Here is a 16,904-nt window from a genome sequence, read left to right on the forward strand (position 1 = left end):
TTTTATTATTATTATAGTCCCGGAGCCAGGGGTCGATTTTGGACTGCGCTTTTATACCGTTAAATTCTTGACTATACTTGTGATTTAGCTTTCATGAATAACGAAAGTGAACGTCAGCTGGCGCACCCGCGGTGGATGTGATTGCGGGAGGGTTCTAATTTTTTTCATGTATTGTTGACATTTAGTAGAATATTATGAATAAAATATTCAGCTGCGCCGTAGAGAGGGGAAAATACGTCAGCTGAACGCAATGATACATTCTCGCTTCGGCTGACGGTCTTCCCACCGCTATAAAAGCAGCTGACCATCATTAATATATTTTCATACAGGTGTTGTCAGCTAATTAGAAACGCTCTCTTCTGATAAACGCTTGATGAGCATAATATTAAACTGTTTAAATGTACCGTTATTTTTTCTCTTAAAATCATTTGCATTGCTTTTGTTACTCTATTTACTACCCAATGCGCCTAGTTTTGTAGTTGTGTAATTAAAGTACCGTTAATATTATCCAACGCAGTGCATGGGTTACTTAGTTCAAGGTAAATGAACTGAGACGAGTAATTAGAAACAGTTATTCAATGGAAGCATATTCGGCAAGTTGTGTTATTTTAATAGTAATATAATCGACTTTTTGGTATGCATATCTTTTAAACTGGTTGTTTAAAAGCAACTAAAATATTCGTCTTCAAGATGTGTAATAGGAAAAAGCAGCAGCTGTACACCTGCCCTGCGCAGCTCCATTTTTGACCTTCGTAAAGCTGGAAAGTCGTTCAGTGAAATTTCTAAGCAAGTCAAATGTTAAAAAAAATGGGGTTTAACGCCTTAAAGCGTATTCAACCTTTTAAGACTGTTGACAATGTTCCACGTAAGAAAAGGCCCCGTAAAACTTCAGCAGAAATTGACCGCAAGATAGCAATCATCTCCAAAAGAGACCCAAAAAAGAGTTCCAATGACATCCAACGGGAAATTCAGAATCAATATAATTTCGAAATATCCAAGAGGACAATTGCTCGGCGTCTGGTCGAATCTGGACTGCATGGCAGAGCAGCACGCAAGAAGCCCCTTCTAACCAAGATACAAATTAGACGGCGAGTAGTCTTTGCGAGATCCCATTGGTCATGGACTCCAAATCAATGGAAATATATCGTTTGGAGCGATGAAACCAAGATAAATCGCATAGGCTCAGATGGTAGAAGGTATGTTCGACGGCCAATCAACCAAGAATTCAATCCTCGCTACGTTTCACGGGTAGTGAAGCATTGTGGAGGATCAATCATGGTGTGGGGATGTTTCTGGTGGAATGGTGTTGGCCCAATCCATAGAATTTACGGAATTTTAAATAAGAAGAAATACGTCGATATACTAAAAATGTAATGTTGCCGTGGGCTGAGGAAAATTTGCCTGTTATATGGAAGTTTCAACAAGATAATGATCCAAAGCACACGGCAGTTTTTCGACGAAAATTCCATCAATGCTTTGGAATGGCCATCATCCAGTGCGGACTTAAACCCAATAGGGCATCTCTGGGGTGACGTTAAAAAAGCCGTGAGTGCCAAAAATATCCCAAATATGGATGTCCTTTTTGCCGAAGTAAAAACGGCATGGCAAGCAATACCTGTGGCGCGCTGTCAGAATCTCATTACATCAATGCGCAATCGATGTGAGGCAGTGTTGAAGCAAAAGGGTTATGGAACCAAATACTAACATAATCTTTATGTTGATCTGATAATACATTACTGTTTCTAATTAGTTGCCCTATCCAAATCGTGCATTTCACATGTTTTAAAAAAATTATATATATTTAATAAAGAATTGCGATGAAATTGTTTTCCACTAGTTTTTAAGTTTATCATATGTTTAAATAAAATTGGCAAAAAGTTATGAAAATACGTGTTTAAAAGGAAAATAGAAAATTTATTTTGAAATAAGTGTCGTTTCTAATTAGCTGTCAACAGCTGTATGTGTCCAAAATTATGTAAAAAAATTTCAATCGGCATAAAGTAGTTTTACTTTTCAATTTTTTTTACAAGTTCACCTGTTTAGCTGACGTGTTTTCCCTCTCTACCGCACAGCTGACTATTTTTTTATTCTACTAAATGTCAACAATGCATGAAAAAAATTTCAGCCGGTATAAAATGAGTTGTTAAAAAATTTTTTTCGAGATGTTTCTTAGCATCCCACGCACGTACCAACCGCTACTGGACCAGGTGACGGTTGAATTTGTCATCCATTGTATTCAGTATTAAAATCAGTCGGCATGAAATGATGAGGTCAAAATGACCACTGACTCCCGGACTATTACTTGCTGTTAATATCGGTGATGGGGAAGAAGTAGTTTAAAACTAAGATTATACTTTGTTTTATGGAGAAGATTGTAAAAATTTATTAACTACATTTTCCAGTAATAAGAAAAGGGCGAGCATATGACAGCAGTTTTTAGAAGATGAAATACATATGTACAGTCATTGGCTGGATATAACAGCTAATTTCCATAAATTTGCAATAAAAATTTTGGAAGACAACTATTTTTTCGTAGCTCGGAAGATAATTGAGACTAAATGACCTACAAATGAAGGGGAAAATCAGGCAAATGAAGGCGAAATAAACATCTCCTGTGAATTTCATTGGAAAATTCGTAATATTTCACTCAAAACAAGTGACGGGGCAATGTAAAGAGTCCTAACCAACTTGTTTATGAAAATTCATTGAATGGCTGCGTAATATTGTGATTGGTGACATTTGAACTAAAGAAACATTTTCATTAGTTATCAGTCTTGATAGAATACAAGATAGCGCATCCCGAATTACCCCGTGTCGTAAGAGCCCATGAATAAACAAGCAAAAGGAAGGGAAACAAACTGCATTTGGAGGCTCTGTATTAATTTAAATTAATTCGCCCTGGTTCCTATATAATACACTTTTTAACTCCTATTGCCGTAAAAAGTAAACCGATATTGAACTTATAATTATATTTTCCTCCGGAGTGTGTCAATACCGGCAGAGTAATCGTTTCGACTTTTGTTGTGCCTGCGTTACCGGACCAATCCGGACAAGGACCGTCGCTTCACCAGCATTTCCAATAAATGTGTGGAGAATCATTGAGTGGTGTTACTTCATTCGACCCTTGACCTACTCGTGGCTTCACTGCGCCCGACAGGTTAATAAACTACTACATCAACGACCCTAATGGAGACCTTACTGTTCTTCGTCAACTGCTCTCTACCCAAAAAATGTTATGCGAAGAATTGTTGTCGATGGTGATATCGCTCACATACTTTGAATTTTTGGAATAATATCGAATATCTAGTTTTCTCCACAGAAAGATAGATCGTTGAAAAGTTGGGTCCATGCCCTTCTAATTGGGGGGAGAAGCGCATAAAAATATTGACTGCATATTAAACTAGTTAAAATTTTATTCAGATCGGTTTACAATGTAGCCGTTTTGAAAACTTCCTTGCATTTATTCAAACTACAGAATAAATAAGTGTTTTTCTTTTCCAAAACGTTTAAAGGCTGCCAACGTCTCAACTGTTCTCTCTCATAGTTGTATCTATTTCAATTAATGTATCTTCTCCTGCCGATGAAGTGGAGTATTTCGTGCCGTCAGTTCTCTGTTTGGAGATCACAGGAACAAGATTTTCAGACGTTTGTGCTCTGAGGGAAATCCAGATTTAATTTAATTTATTTTTTATGATATTTTTACTTACACTGTTTTTAATACGGCCAATCTGGGTACATTTTTCGTGTACGGTTTTTCTCCTGAAGCCTCTAACGCAGCTAGTTCATCCGGATGCGATGTTCTTTTATGAGATCGGCAGTTGGAGGCATTAGTAAATGTTCTATCACAAAACTTACATGTATACGGTTTTAGTCCACTGTGGAGTATTAAATGACTTTTTAGTGTTTTGGATCGCTTAAATGCTCGTCCACAATAATCACATTTGTGGGGCGTAATATCAGAATGAACGAGCATATGACGATTTAACGTTACACGTGAATTTAGTTGCAAACCACATACGCTGCAGATGTGCTTGCTGGTACCGTGTGTATCCAAATGAACCTATAGTTAAAATATCAATAATCATTAACTTGCGCCATAAATATCTGCATATGCAATTGTTTCTTACTTTCAGACGCGCCTTGGTTTTAAAACGTTTCTTACATATTTCGCATTCAAACGGTGTAAGGTCAGAGTGTACAAGCATATGTCCTCGTAGTGAAGTCTTCGTATGTGTACCTTCACCGCATTCTTCACAAATAAACGAACGAATATCTTTATGAACATACTTTATATGTGTGGTTACAGAGCCTTTTGTTTGAAATTTTCGGTCACATTGTGGGCATGGATATAATCGCCTCTCCGACAGTGGCTTATGTGTATCTATGTGGCGATTTAATTTGAATTTAGTTGTAAAGGTTTTATGACAATGAGGGCAAGTCAATGGATTTAATTCGACGGCGATATCATGTATTTGCTTCATGTGAATGCGATAATAATCAATTCGTTGAAAATGCAGCGAGCAGTCATGACAGGAATATTTGTGGCCTTTGTGCCCTTCCTTATTGCTACTCAAGTCCGTTTGCAATTTTTTGTTGTGCCTTCTCGTGTGTCGTTGTTCGGAATTATTTTCAATTAACTCGTCTCCGGCTATTTGAAGGCGTTTTTTTTTATTAAGATCATTTCTCGAATTAATACTTTCTACATTGCTCTCCCTATTTTCAATCACATCACCAATAGGATCTTGAATTCCACTTTTATGTTCGATCTCGTCCAAAAATTCTGTGCTTTGTACTTCCTCTGATATTATTTCTGTCATAGGAATACCGTCCAATGATTTTGCTGTCAATATATCGGGATCATCAGGAACAAAATTGTTTTCAAGGTCTGACTCTTCTTCTGATGAATTAAACTTAAATAACTCATCGCTAACCAAATTATAATGTACTCGGATTATCCGGTTTCGGTCTTTGGAATATCGAATATCATCGTACATATTTTGCACTTTGTTAACACGGTCAACGAATTTAACCAAGGCCGAAACTAATGAAAAACATTGTCTACAAATGCAATGGGGAAGATCCTCGTCTCCCTCAATCTAAACATATAATAAATATAAATCAAATATGTATTTGTCAATTAGAATGTTTATTTAAATAGTTACGTGAACTCGAAAGAACTCCTCTATGAATTCCAAAAGTTGAATGTTACCATCATTGGAGTTTGCGAATGAAGCGTTTTCATTGCCTTCTGGAAATATGTTGATATTTCGAGCATCTTCTTTAGCACAAAGGCGACACCAATGTTTCCAGTCATCATTCGCCGCCATATTGGCTCTGTACGTTCCGAAAATATTTGACATGGAACAAAGTTTTTCTTTTTATTTATTTTTAACTTACTTCGAAGATTGAAATGTTTATGTTGGCTTTTGTACAAATATTTCCGACTGCACTAAATATTCGTACTCTGTACGTTGATGTATGTAATTTGTTCACTTTCTATTGTTTTCAATGATTCGTATGGTGCTCACACTCACGAACATAAACGTTCGTTCCGTGCCAGCTGGCACAAATAAACTAATAAGAGCTCCATGTAAATGAAAAATCACCACCGTTCTGTTCCGTAGTATCGTAGATCGTGTACGTGGGTAAATGAAAAGTTTTGGATTGTTCCGTAAAAGCGTGTCAGCTTATTGCTTTCTCACCAAGGATGATAGATACCGGGCTTGCTCGTCAGTAACCATACTATATAAGTATATATTTGGCTTTATGTCAGCCTATCAGCTGATTCTGTCAAATGCGCTCAGAGCCGAATAACGGTCTGCTAGGTAGCACACCTCTGAAAATCTTTTCACCATGCTCTCTTACCACACAGTGCTGCCAAACAGTACATTTCGAAATCATTTAAAAAATAGAGTTAGAAAAATTATAATTTTTATTAAAATAACTTAAAAACAATTTTGTAATTATAGATAAAAGAACTTTGGTTTATTAAACAATGAAAAATTGTAACTGATAATGCGGATGTCTGTAAAAGTGTGTATGCAAAAATATCAATAGCAATATTATGTCGATACCGCAAAGCACTAACCGATGTTTTGTGTAAATATGTAACCAAACGAAATCAATTGTTATCTACAGGTTCAAGTTTAGCTCAATTTTGTGTATCTTAACACGTTCCCTGTCCCAATACAAAAATGCAAAATTGACCGGCAAGTCCAACAGGGTTTTTTTGAATAATTTGTTTTTTTGTAGTCATAGGATAGCTTTAGTAATAATAATAATTAAAAAACAAAAAACGGATGTAGGGTATTTCTACCTGAAACACATATGGTCCATGAGCGTAGAGCGACATATTTGCTTCTGCACGTTCATGAAACACATGTGGTTCATATATCCCCTGACGCACATATGGCTCAGGAACGTATCAGTGCTTATCAGGCGCATGTTTACTGAACCATATGGGGCTCAGCGGACAGGGAACGTGTTAAGGACAACAGCCTACGACAACGTCGGTGAGTGCGGGCACCAGTAATGTTGTCGATCAAGGCGAATGTATAGAACGTGGCTTCAATAGGGCAACAAGGCGAATCGAGTACTGGAGGTGGCGTCTTCCCAAAACAGTTACTTTATTTTTAGAGATTTTGATAAGTCTGACCTCAGGTCCCTTATCAATACAGACAAACGAACAAAACAAACAAAAGGAGGAAAAATTACATGTTTGTGAAAATTCAATGAATGGCTGGTAACATTGTGATTTGTGAGATTTAAACTAAACAAACGAATGAAAACGAAGTGCCGCGTGTTAAATTCTGAAGCCAAAAATTAATATATATATATAATGGCGCGTATACCGTTTTTGGGTTTTTGGCCGAGCTCCTTCTGTTATTTGTGGCGTGCGTCTTAATGTTGTGTTAAGTGTCTCTCTATGAATACCATTTGGCATCTGTCTAAATACTGTCCGGCCCAGTAGTTGTCGGTTTGTTTTGTTCTGGATCTCGTCAGAATGGTTGAAAAGATGCCTCCTGACGTGAGGTGATTGTTTACTTTGGAGCACAGGCCATCGATGTCATTGCCCGACGCATTTATCGTACAATCGTCAGCATAGAGGGCCAGGGGGACTCCCTCTGGTGTGGTTGGGCTAGCTTCGATATGTAGAAGTTGAAAAGCAAGAGTGATGGGACACCACCCTGCGGTACACCTTGCTTTATCCTTCTATATTGTAAATCTGACATCTGTACAATGATCGTGACTCCGAAGCAATTAATTTTCTCCCCCTGTATTTCCCTGAAAGATTCAAAAGTAGCAACACTGACAGCGCTATACATGGCTTACTTTGCCCGTTCAGTGAGATTTGTAAATATAAGTTTAAAGAATTTTTTCCATGTCCAGTACTGTCGAGACGTCCCAGACTTGTAATGATGGGAAGTGGAAACTTTGGTGTCGCCTCTGCGCTAAAGAGGATATTCGAAATATTAATGTATTCTCAGAAGATAATAACACACCAGCGCCCCCAATCTCTACTTGTAGCCACAGTAAACTTCTTGGCTTCATAGAGAAGTTCTTTCGAGTTCGCGTAAATATTTCAAACAAATATATAAGTTAAAAAATACTAGTTTTCATATTATTTTCTTATTTAGATTGAACAGAACGAAGATTTGCCCCATTGTCTTTGTACATATTGTATTTCACTGGTTTCAACCTTGATTAAATTTTCTGAGCGCGTAAAAACTGCGCAAGATATGTACGATGCTATTCAACATTCTAAATACCGAAAAACATTGGATTTGAAAGTGTTTCGAGAAAAATTTAACTTACCTGAGGGCGATTTATTCATATTTAATCTCGTGGAAGCAAAATCAACCGTTGAAAATATATTAGTCGAACCAGATATATTGCTGCAAAAATCATTAGATGATATTGTGAAAAATGAAATAATATCGGATGAAGTACAAAGTGGAGTACATTGCAATGAGTTTGAATACAAGACTGAGTTTCAAGATCCTCTTAGTGATGTACTTGAAAACATTGGTAGCGAAGTAGAAAGCAACCTTAAAGAGGACATTAATATTAAAGTAGATGAAGACGAGACAATTGATAATTTTAATGAACGAAATAGTACAAGAAAGCTTAAAAGAAAGTTTAGAACAAGGTTACGTAGTTCTGTGGAAGAATCAACAGAGCACAAGCACTTCTGTGCCGACTGTTCAATGCAGTTCCAACGTATTGGCAACTATCGCATTCATTTGAAGAAAAAACATGGAAGGGATTTGGAACCCTTGAAATGCCCTAAATGCCCTAGATCCTTCGTTAGTAGATTTAATTTAGATCGTCACATAAAGACACATCTGCCTGTATCGGAGAAGCGTATATTTCCATGCCCACAATGTGATCGAAAATTCCAAACAAAAAATTATGTAGCCACACATATAAAGTTTGTGCACGAAGATATTCGTCCGTTTATCTGTGAAGAATGCGGTGAAGGTTCACGCACTGAAGGTGCATTACGCGAACATATGCTCACACACACTGACCTTGCGCCTTTTGAATGTGAAGTATGTAAGAAAGCTTTTAAAAATGAGTCCCGCCTAAAGGTAAGAAACAAATAGATATTCAGCATAAAATGTTGTTCATTGAAATATTATTTATAGAATCATATGGAGATTCATAGTGCCAGTAAACACATCTGTAGCGAATGTGGCTTACAACTAAACTCACGTGTAACTTTAAATCGTCACATGCTTGTACATTCTGATATAATGCGTCACAAATGTGATTATTGTGGGCGTGCTTTTAAACGCGCTAAGACCTTGAAAACTCATTTAATACTCCACAGCGGTCTAAAGCCATATTCTTGTGAATTCTGTGAAAAGACGTTTACTAATGGATCAAATTGCCGTACTCACATGAAAAGGGCGCATACTGATGAATTTGCTGTCTTAGAGGCGTCTGGTGAAAAAACTTACACGACAAACATACCAAAATTGGCGGTATTGAAAAGAATGAAAGTGAAACATAGTTTCTAAATATTACTTAAATAAATGAAATTGTACTCCAGAACGCGATCAGCAGAAAATCTTATTCCAGTTGTCACAAAACAGAGCGGCGATTTCCCATTAGGTAAGAAACCGAATACACCACTTGATTGTGCTACTGGCACAAAACAGTCCCTTTTGCCCGCAGTGGTAGATACTTCATCTAAAACTAAAGTCGGTGGCAACTTACCAACGAGGAACAGCAGATCATCGTGGTTTTGGTAATTAGCAAATTTAATTATTGCTGCAAAATTAGACTAATCTGATTAATCTATAGGTAAAACAAGTTTCCAAACATACCGATGAAAAACTTGCCGAAGAAGGGCGAGACTAGTCTGGTATGGACTTTAATATTTTCTTCTAATTTGCGATGCATAGTATTTTATTTGGTAGTTACTGAACCGAATGTATGTAGACAGTAGATATTATGAAAAAATAAATAAATTGAATATTTAAGGAACTTTTAGAAAGCTGCAGCTAATTGATCAACAACTGTCTTAATAGGTATTATGCATTAGTTTTCTGTTTGTCTCGAAATCGTATTCGAGCAAGTATTTGGTCAGTGAAATTTCATTATTGTTCGAACTGTATTAATTACGGCTTTCTGTGAAATAGAGTAACTTTCTGTGCAATAGGAGAACTTTCTGCCACATTATTTTTGCATCAATACCAGCGTCATGCTGAAAATCTGATGCTCACTACCTAATCAAGTACAATATGGAAGAGGAAAATGAGGAAGTTTAATATTCTTTATTTATTGGTTTTAGCGTAGAATTAAGTTTGAATGAGAAGGAAATTATTTGCGACATAGGCGCAGTAAAAATATGTTCAGTTGCTATTTCAAGGTCTATGCTATTTCTTGTTCTTTGTGCCATATAAAAACGCACTTCTTAGTGAGATTGTGGAGACTCCAAGCAACATTTGCGAATCCTGGAACAAAACGACAGTAATACGTTCACAGTCCTAGGAAACTTTCGCACAAGGCGCCTTTCTTTGGATTCCATCATAATCTCGTGGAGGCAATGCGCTGAACGACTTCTTCCACGTTTTTCAGATGCCAACCAGATAGACCAAAAACATTTTCCAGTGGAGTCGCCTCAACATATGCTCCATCAGGCGCTTAAAGGTTGCTGGCACGTTGCATAATCTGAATAGCCTCATCTCCGATTGTAAAGGCTGTTTTCTCATGATCGCAATCTTCAATTTATCTTCACTTCTGGTGTGTTGTCCCATAGCAAGGGGAGCGGCTCGGGTTTTATTAATGTCGAGGACGCAGCCTCTCTCGGCAATGCGTCCACACTTCTAAGGATCACAAATTTTCTGATAGAAGGAAGAAGGAAAATGAGATCAACAAACTTAAATTAGTTAAAAAGTTATCTCGCAAAGAGGTACTTACTATTTTCTTTCCTAAAAGTAACAACCGGTACTGGTTGAAAATGATAATATGATTGATTATAATTAAAGTCATAAATCGATCTTTGACCAAAAATAAATATACCTCAGTTGTCAAGAAGGGATCGATTCCCAAAGTCTTCTGTTAAGCCTGATAAGGTGTTGAGCCTTGTGCACCTCTAGTCCTTGAAAGGGAAGATTTTCAAATTACTTCCCAGCTGGGGAAGGTTTTATGGGAGCTTGTGAAGATAGCAAAAAATACTTATGCCAGGCTTAATGATACTGCGGCTTTTGCCCAGGTCACCAAATTAAGCAATATGAAGAGTCAGATTTTGGCTAAACTTTTTCAAATGAAAAATTGTTCTAATGGCCGTGTCGCTTCTAGGCAGGCAATGACAAACCTTCGAGTGTATTTCTGAAAAAGTCTCTTACAAAATTCATCTGCCGTTCGGAGTCGGCTTAAAACTGTAGGTACCTCCATTTGTGGAACAACATTAAGACGCACATCACAAATAGGAGGAGATTAGCAAAACTCCAAATAAAGGGTGTGCGCGCCAATTATATATATCCATAAATATGCTCATTTCAGCATTACAAGCATATGACGAGTAGATACACTTCATGCTGATGTGCTTACAGGAACTGTGATTCTCTTTGATTACTAGCAACCGCAATTTAAATGTTCCTTAATAATTTAATTTATTTCATCTCTTATAATAATGCTTTGACTCGGTCTACATGCATCCAATTTAGGCTGTAACAACCAAGTAAAAAATGTGCATCGCAAATTAGAAGAAAATGTTTCTGTAACGCCAATCACGATGGAATGCCACTCCTCGTTGATAAGTTGGCACCTTCTTTTTTTCCGAAGCATCTATTCTTAACGGCTGTTGTGGTAGCACCGGTTGGTGCCTCAATCAAGTGAGTCTTTGGTTTTTTATCCAATGGAAAATTAGCGCGTCGTTTTTGAACAACTGGTTTAAGATCGAGTTCTGTTGATTGCATTCTGGAAGATAGCTCAATTTACTAAAGCATTTTTTAGGTAAAATTTTTTACTTACACTGTCTTTAATACGGCCAACTTTGGTACATCTTTCGTGTAAGCTTTTTCACCAGAAGCCTCTAAAGCAGCGAATTGATCAGGATGTATTCTTTTCATGTGAGAACGACTACTCGTTCTACTAGTAAACGTCTTTTCACAGAATTCACAAGGATATGGCCTGAGACCGCTGTGGAGTATTAAATGACTCTTCAGACTCTTAGCACGTTTGAAAGCACTCCCACAATAATCACATTTGTGGGGGGTAATATCAGAATGTACAATCATATGTTGACGTAAGGTTACGCGTGAGTTTAGCTGCAAGCCACAATCACTACAGGTGTATTTACTGGAACTATGTATCTCCATATGATTCTATAAATAATGTTTTACTGAACATCATTTTACGCCTTAATTTATATTATATTTGTTTCTTACCTTTAGATGCTTCTTATCTTTAAAAGCTTTCTCACATACATCACATTTAAAAGGCGCAAGGTCGCTGTGTACGAGCATATGCATCCGTAGTCTAGCTTTTGTTCGGGCACCTTCTCCACATTCTTCACAAATAAATGGGCGAATATCTTCGTGCACATGCTTTATATGTGTGGACACAGAAGCTTTGTGTTGAAATTTTTGGTCACATTCTGGGCATGGAAATATACACCTCTCCGACAGTGGCCGATGTGATTTTATATGGAGATCTAGTTTCTGTTTACCCACGAAGGATTTAGGACATTCAGGACATTTCACGGGTTCCAAATCTCTTCCATGTTTTTTCTTCAAATGTGTACGATAATTGCTCAGGCGTTGGAACTGACTCGAACAGTCGGCACAGAAGTATTCGTCTTCCGTTGATTCTTCCTTAGAGCTAAGTAATCTGTTGTTGTAAGAAATGTGTTGTTCATTAAGGTTATCCATCGTCTCGTCTTCATCTACCTTAATATAAATGTCTGGTTTACTGCTGTTTGTAGAAATAACGCTTTCTACTTCGCTGCCAATGTTTTCAACTACATCAACAAAAGGATCTTGAAATTCATTCCTGCATTCAATCTCATTGCAAAGTACTCCACTTTGTACTTCATCCGACATTATTTCACTTTTCACAATATCATCTAATGATCTTAGCACATTTATATCCTCATCTAATACATTTTCAACAGTTGATTTTGTTTCCGAGAGATTAAACATAAATAATTCGTCCTCGAACACATTAAATTTTTCTCGAATCCCTCTCAAATCCAATGTTTTTCGGTCTGCATATTGAATAGCATCGTACATATCTTGCACAGTTTTTACACGCTCCGAAAATTTAACCAAGGCTGAAACCAATGATAAACATTGTACACAAAGCAAATGGGGAAGATCGTCATTTTGTTCAATCTAAATAAATAACATAAAATTGATTGCTTAGTTTTTAACTTCGATATGTATGTTAAATATTTACGTAAACTTGAAAGAATTCCTCTATGATGGCAAGAAATTTGCTGTGCTTTCTAGAAGAGATTGCGGGCGTTAGTGTTATATTCTCTCCCGATAATACATCAATATTTTGTGTATCCTCTTTAGCACAGAGGCGACACCAAGACTTCCAATCATCATTTGAGTAACCGCTTCTGGACATCTCGAAGGTATTCCAGATCAGACAAAATTCCACATCAATCTCTATTTACAGTTTATCAGAATAAATAATATAAGTCACGTTTAGGAATCACTTAAAGAACTGTCAGTGTTGCCGTCTTTGATTTTCTATTTCCCTGGAAAAAAAATTAATTGTTTCGGATATATGCATAAAGGTTTGCACAAACATTGAAGTCATTACAGGCTCAGGGTGCACAAAATACTGAAGGTGGTACCTTCCGAAAACCGCTACTTTATTTTTTCCCAATTTTTACAACTGAAACGTGACTTCTATTATTTATTCCGTCAGTGTTGCCGTCTTTAAATTTTCCAGAGAAATACAGCGGCAAAAAAATTAATTTTTGCGGATATATAGAATAAAGGTCTGCACAAACAATTGCAGTCAGTATAGGGTGAAGGTGTACAGAAGGTGGTATCTTCCGAAAACCACTACTTTATTTTTTTCATATTTTTACAACCAAAGAAAAAAATAGAAGGAACACGGTGAAAGTATATAGTTCCCTCCCTTGCAGGATATTTACACACTTATTTGGGTGCATATATATATATATATACGGCACCATAACAAATAATCACGATCCACTAAATGTACAAATAATTATAAATAATAATTTTAGTCATTGTCGAGAAAAATTTACCTATGGACAAGCTCAGGTATGTGAGGGGAGGCTGAAAATACAAAATGCATTTGCAAAATTTCTGCATTTTCTTTTTAGTTGAAATACTTATTGTATGGATTATTTTCCTACGACCTGTTACCAATTCGTATTGTTTTATTTTCCGGAAAAACCCTTTAATAGCGGAAATGCGCTCGGCGATTTAACATTGCCTGCTGATGAACGACCACTACTAGAAAAAAAACTTTCTGTGATTTGTGGTTCAATGTCCATAGTGGACTTCAAGCCATTACAAATTGCGGCTATAGAGTGCAAAAAATCCAAAGAATTAAATAGTAATTTGCAAGACTATTAGAATTAGTTTATGCCTATTATTAATATAAAACCGGAGGAGATTTTACATTACTTAAATGAAATATTTAGCACTGAATTACATATATTGAGCATATTTTCTTAATATGAAGCACTTTATTAAGTAGTGTTTAAATTTGTTCTCAATCTTCAATAGACTACAAACAAAAGCAAAATTATCAAAGCTTTTTTTGCGAATGACAGTTGTAAAATGTCGTGATTTTTAATAATTCGTTCATTCACAACGAAAAGAAAAATAAAGGTTACACTCCTACATATCCAGAAATTACACTGACATGAACGCACCCCGCGAGGCACTAATTATGCCTTCACATGCCCACTAAACCTATTCATCGAACACTTCTCTTTCCTTGGTCTCACCTTGCCGAAACAGCCTGTACATTATTGTAAAATTCAAATACAAAGTTCAATTAAAGGAGACAATATTTGGTGGTATAGTGGAATTCTTAGATTAAATTAACGCATAATTTTAAAATGACAAAATTTACAATTTGTCTGAAATTATATCTCTAAAAACAATCTTGAAGGAGGTTTCTCATATTTACAAATAAGAAGCATGAACTTAAATTGTATTGTATTAATTTAATTTATTTTTCAATACTATAAATTTGTAAATTTTCTATTTTACTCAAACGAAGATGTTGTAATGTTCCTATTCCACAACTCGCTGTTGTGACATCTGTTTGAAGTAACCAGTTCGGCGGGTCTATCTATCTTAGTCGAAGAGTTGGAATGTTTTGTGCGACCTGTGCAATCAAATGGAATCTTCGGTTTCCTACCCAATGAAAAATTACCGCTCTGCTTGCAAACTACTGGAGTAAGATTTTCAGCCGATCGTGTCCTGAGAAATTGAAATTTAATTTGCATGATTCCTAGATGTAACAATTTAATTTTTTCAGATTTTATTTTTAACTTACACTGTCTTCAATACAGTCAATTTGGGAATATTTTTTGTGTAAGTCTTTTCGCCTGAAGCTTCCAACACAGCAAATTCGTTTGGATGTGATTTTCTTTTGTGAGCACGACAATTGGAACCTGTCGCAAAGGTTCGCTCACAGAAATCACAGGAATATGGTTTTAGACCGGTATGGAGTATTAAATGAATTTTTAGCGTTTTGGCTCTCTTAAAAGCCTTCCCACAGTAGTCGCACTTGTGGCGCATAACATCAGAATGTACCAGCATGTGACGGTTTAAAGTTATGCGCGAATTCAGTTGTAAGCCACATTCGCTGCAGATGTGTTTATTGGAACTGTGTATCTCCATGTGTTTCTGTAAATAAATTGACATTAATATTAATTTTTCAAGTATTTATACAAGACGGTTTCTTACTTTTAGTCGCGCCTGGTTTTTGAAGCTTTTTTTACATACTTCGCACTCAAAAGGCGCCAAGTCGGTATGCGTAAGCATGTGATCTCGTAGAGTGGCTTTTGTACGAGCACCTTCGCCGCATTCTTCGCAAATAAATGGGCGAATATCTTCATGTACTAGTTTTATATGTGTGGATACATAATCTTTTGCCTGAAATTTTCGATCACACAGTGGACATGGAAATATTCGCGTATCTGCCAGTGGCCGATGTGTTTTTATGTGACGCTTAAGTCTGAATCTCGATTGGAAGGGTTTAGCACATTGAGGACATGTAAAGGCTTGTAATTTTTCAACTTTCCCGTGTTTTTTTTCCATATGTTTACGATAATTACCAAATCTTCGGAAATGCATTGAGCAATCGCCACAGAAGTTTTTCTGTTCCTTTGAATCTTCCTCAGAGATACACAACCTTTTTTTGAGCTTTTTATTGTGCTTATTCGCACTAAGTCGATTAGGAAATTGTTCATTTAATTCACTTTGGTCTATTTTTATGTTCTTTTCTTCATTCTGTTTTTCTCCTGAGTTAACACTTTCTATGTCACTACCGACATTTTCATTGCCATCACCAAGGGGATCTTGATATTCACTCTTGTATTCGAACTTATTGCAAAATACTCCATTTCGGACTTCATCCGATATTATTTCACTCTTCACAATACTATCTAGTGATTCTTTAACTATTATATTGGGCTCAATTGAAATGTTTTCAACTTTTGATTTTATATCCGATAAATTAAATATAAATAACTCATTCCCAAGCAAATTGTAATTCTCTCGAAACACTTTCAAATCCAGAGTTTTTCTGTTCACAGAACGTTGAATAGCATCATACATGTTTTGCACATTTTTTACATGCTCCGAAAATTTAACCAAGGCTGAAATCAACGAAAAACATTGTGTACAAAGCCAATGGGATAGATCTCCGTCCTCTTCAATCTAAATAAAAAGTAAATGACATACAAGTACAGATGTTTTTAATTAGATATTTGTTTAAACACCTACCCGAACTTGAAAGAACTGCTCTATGAAATCCCTAAATTTAATGCTATTAAAATCTAAGTTCATAAGCTGTGATTTTGAATCCATTTCTGACAATACGTTGATGTTTCGAGAATTTTCTGTAGCACAGAGGCGACACCAAAACTTCCATTCATCACTGGTTCTACACATCTCGAAGGTTTTCGACATGGCAAAAACTTGGCTCTAAACTTTTGTCTATTTACAAATTTCTGTCTCAACAAAGTAAATTAAGCAGCTGTAAAGCAAGCGATAGTATAATCGATAAGATGAGAACCTTTACCTATCGGGGATTTTTCAACTATCGAAACGTATAGCGCTACCTTGGCCTGTGTATGTATTTAGGAATAACGGTCTTTTTCTCAATAACTGATTAGCAGATGTCTAAAAAAATTAATATCTGTTGATGTCAGTTAACTTCTGATA

At 36.4% G+C, this 16,904-nt stretch overlaps 4 protein-coding genes across 7 annotated transcripts; 1 reads left to right on the top strand and 3 right to left on the bottom strand.

The window, feature by feature from the left end:
* Positions 1 to 3,389: 3,389 nt before the first annotated feature.
* LOC129249255 (zinc finger protein weckle-like) lies at positions 3,390 to 5,767 on the bottom strand. Of its 2 annotated transcripts, XM_054888952.1 has the most exons (5): positions 5,398 to 5,767; positions 5,163 to 5,334; positions 4,128 to 5,096; positions 3,708 to 4,060; positions 3,390 to 3,654 (listed from the first exon to the last, which is right to left on the bottom strand). In XM_054888952.1, the coding sequence occupies exons 2-5, from the start codon at positions 5,325 to 5,327 to the stop codon at positions 3,525 to 3,527; spliced, it is 1,617 nt and encodes a 538-aa protein (XP_054744927.1). In that variant the 5' UTR covers positions 5,328 to 5,334; positions 5,398 to 5,767; the 3' UTR covers positions 3,390 to 3,524. The 2 variants fall into 2 exon arrangements, with proteins under 2 accessions (XP_054744927.1, XP_054744926.1); XM_054888951.1 differs by having other exon boundaries at positions 5,163 to 5,767.
* Positions 5,768 to 7,350: 1,583 nt separating this feature from the next.
* On the top strand, positions 7,351 to 9,695 carry LOC129249260 (zinc finger protein 85-like). The gene is made up of 5 exons (XM_054888960.1): positions 7,351 to 7,573; positions 7,638 to 8,591; positions 8,649 to 8,987; positions 9,056 to 9,253; positions 9,310 to 9,695. Exons 1-4 carry the CDS (start codon positions 7,382 to 7,384, stop codon positions 9,119 to 9,121), a joined length of 1,551 nt encoding a protein of 516 aa, XP_054744935.1. The 5' UTR covers positions 7,351 to 7,381; the 3' UTR covers positions 9,122 to 9,253; positions 9,310 to 9,695.
* Positions 9,696 to 11,098: 1,403 nt separating this feature from the next.
* Positions 11,099 to 13,248, bottom strand: LOC129249254 (zinc finger protein 112-like). 2 transcript variants are annotated; one of them, XM_054888949.1, is made up of 4 exons: positions 12,910 to 13,215; positions 11,901 to 12,845; positions 11,485 to 11,837; positions 11,099 to 11,430 (listed from the first exon to the last, which is right to left on the bottom strand). In XM_054888949.1, the coding sequence occupies exons 1-4, from the start codon at positions 13,084 to 13,086 to the stop codon at positions 11,241 to 11,243; spliced, it is 1,665 nt and encodes a 554-aa protein (XP_054744924.1). In that variant the 5' UTR covers positions 13,087 to 13,215; the 3' UTR covers positions 11,099 to 11,240. The 2 variants fall into 2 exon arrangements, with proteins under 2 accessions (XP_054744924.1, XP_054744925.1); XM_054888950.1 differs by having other exon boundaries at positions 11,295 to 11,416; positions 12,910 to 13,248.
* A 1,406-nt stretch (positions 13,249 to 14,654) lies between these two features.
* On the bottom strand, positions 14,655 to 16,691 carry LOC129249251 (zinc finger protein draculin-like). 2 transcript variants are annotated; one of them, XM_054888943.1, is made up of 4 exons: positions 16,464 to 16,691; positions 15,423 to 16,397; positions 15,010 to 15,362; positions 14,655 to 14,933 (listed from the first exon to the last, which is right to left on the bottom strand). In XM_054888943.1, exons 1-4 carry the CDS (start codon positions 16,647 to 16,649, stop codon positions 14,717 to 14,719), a joined length of 1,731 nt encoding a protein of 576 aa, XP_054744918.1. In that variant the 5' UTR covers positions 16,650 to 16,691; the 3' UTR covers positions 14,655 to 14,716. The 2 variants fall into 2 exon arrangements, with proteins under 2 accessions (XP_054744918.1, XP_054744919.1); XM_054888944.1 differs by having other exon boundaries at positions 15,423 to 16,336; positions 16,464 to 16,574.
* Between the last annotated feature and the right edge of the window lie 213 nt (positions 16,692 to 16,904).

The sequence above is a fragment of the Anastrepha obliqua genome, chromosome 5 (assembly GCF_027943255.1).
Source record: "Anastrepha obliqua isolate idAnaObli1 chromosome 5, idAnaObli1_1.0, whole genome shotgun sequence".
NCBI classification, from domain to species: Eukaryota; Metazoa; Arthropoda; class Insecta; order Diptera; family Tephritidae; genus Anastrepha; species Anastrepha obliqua.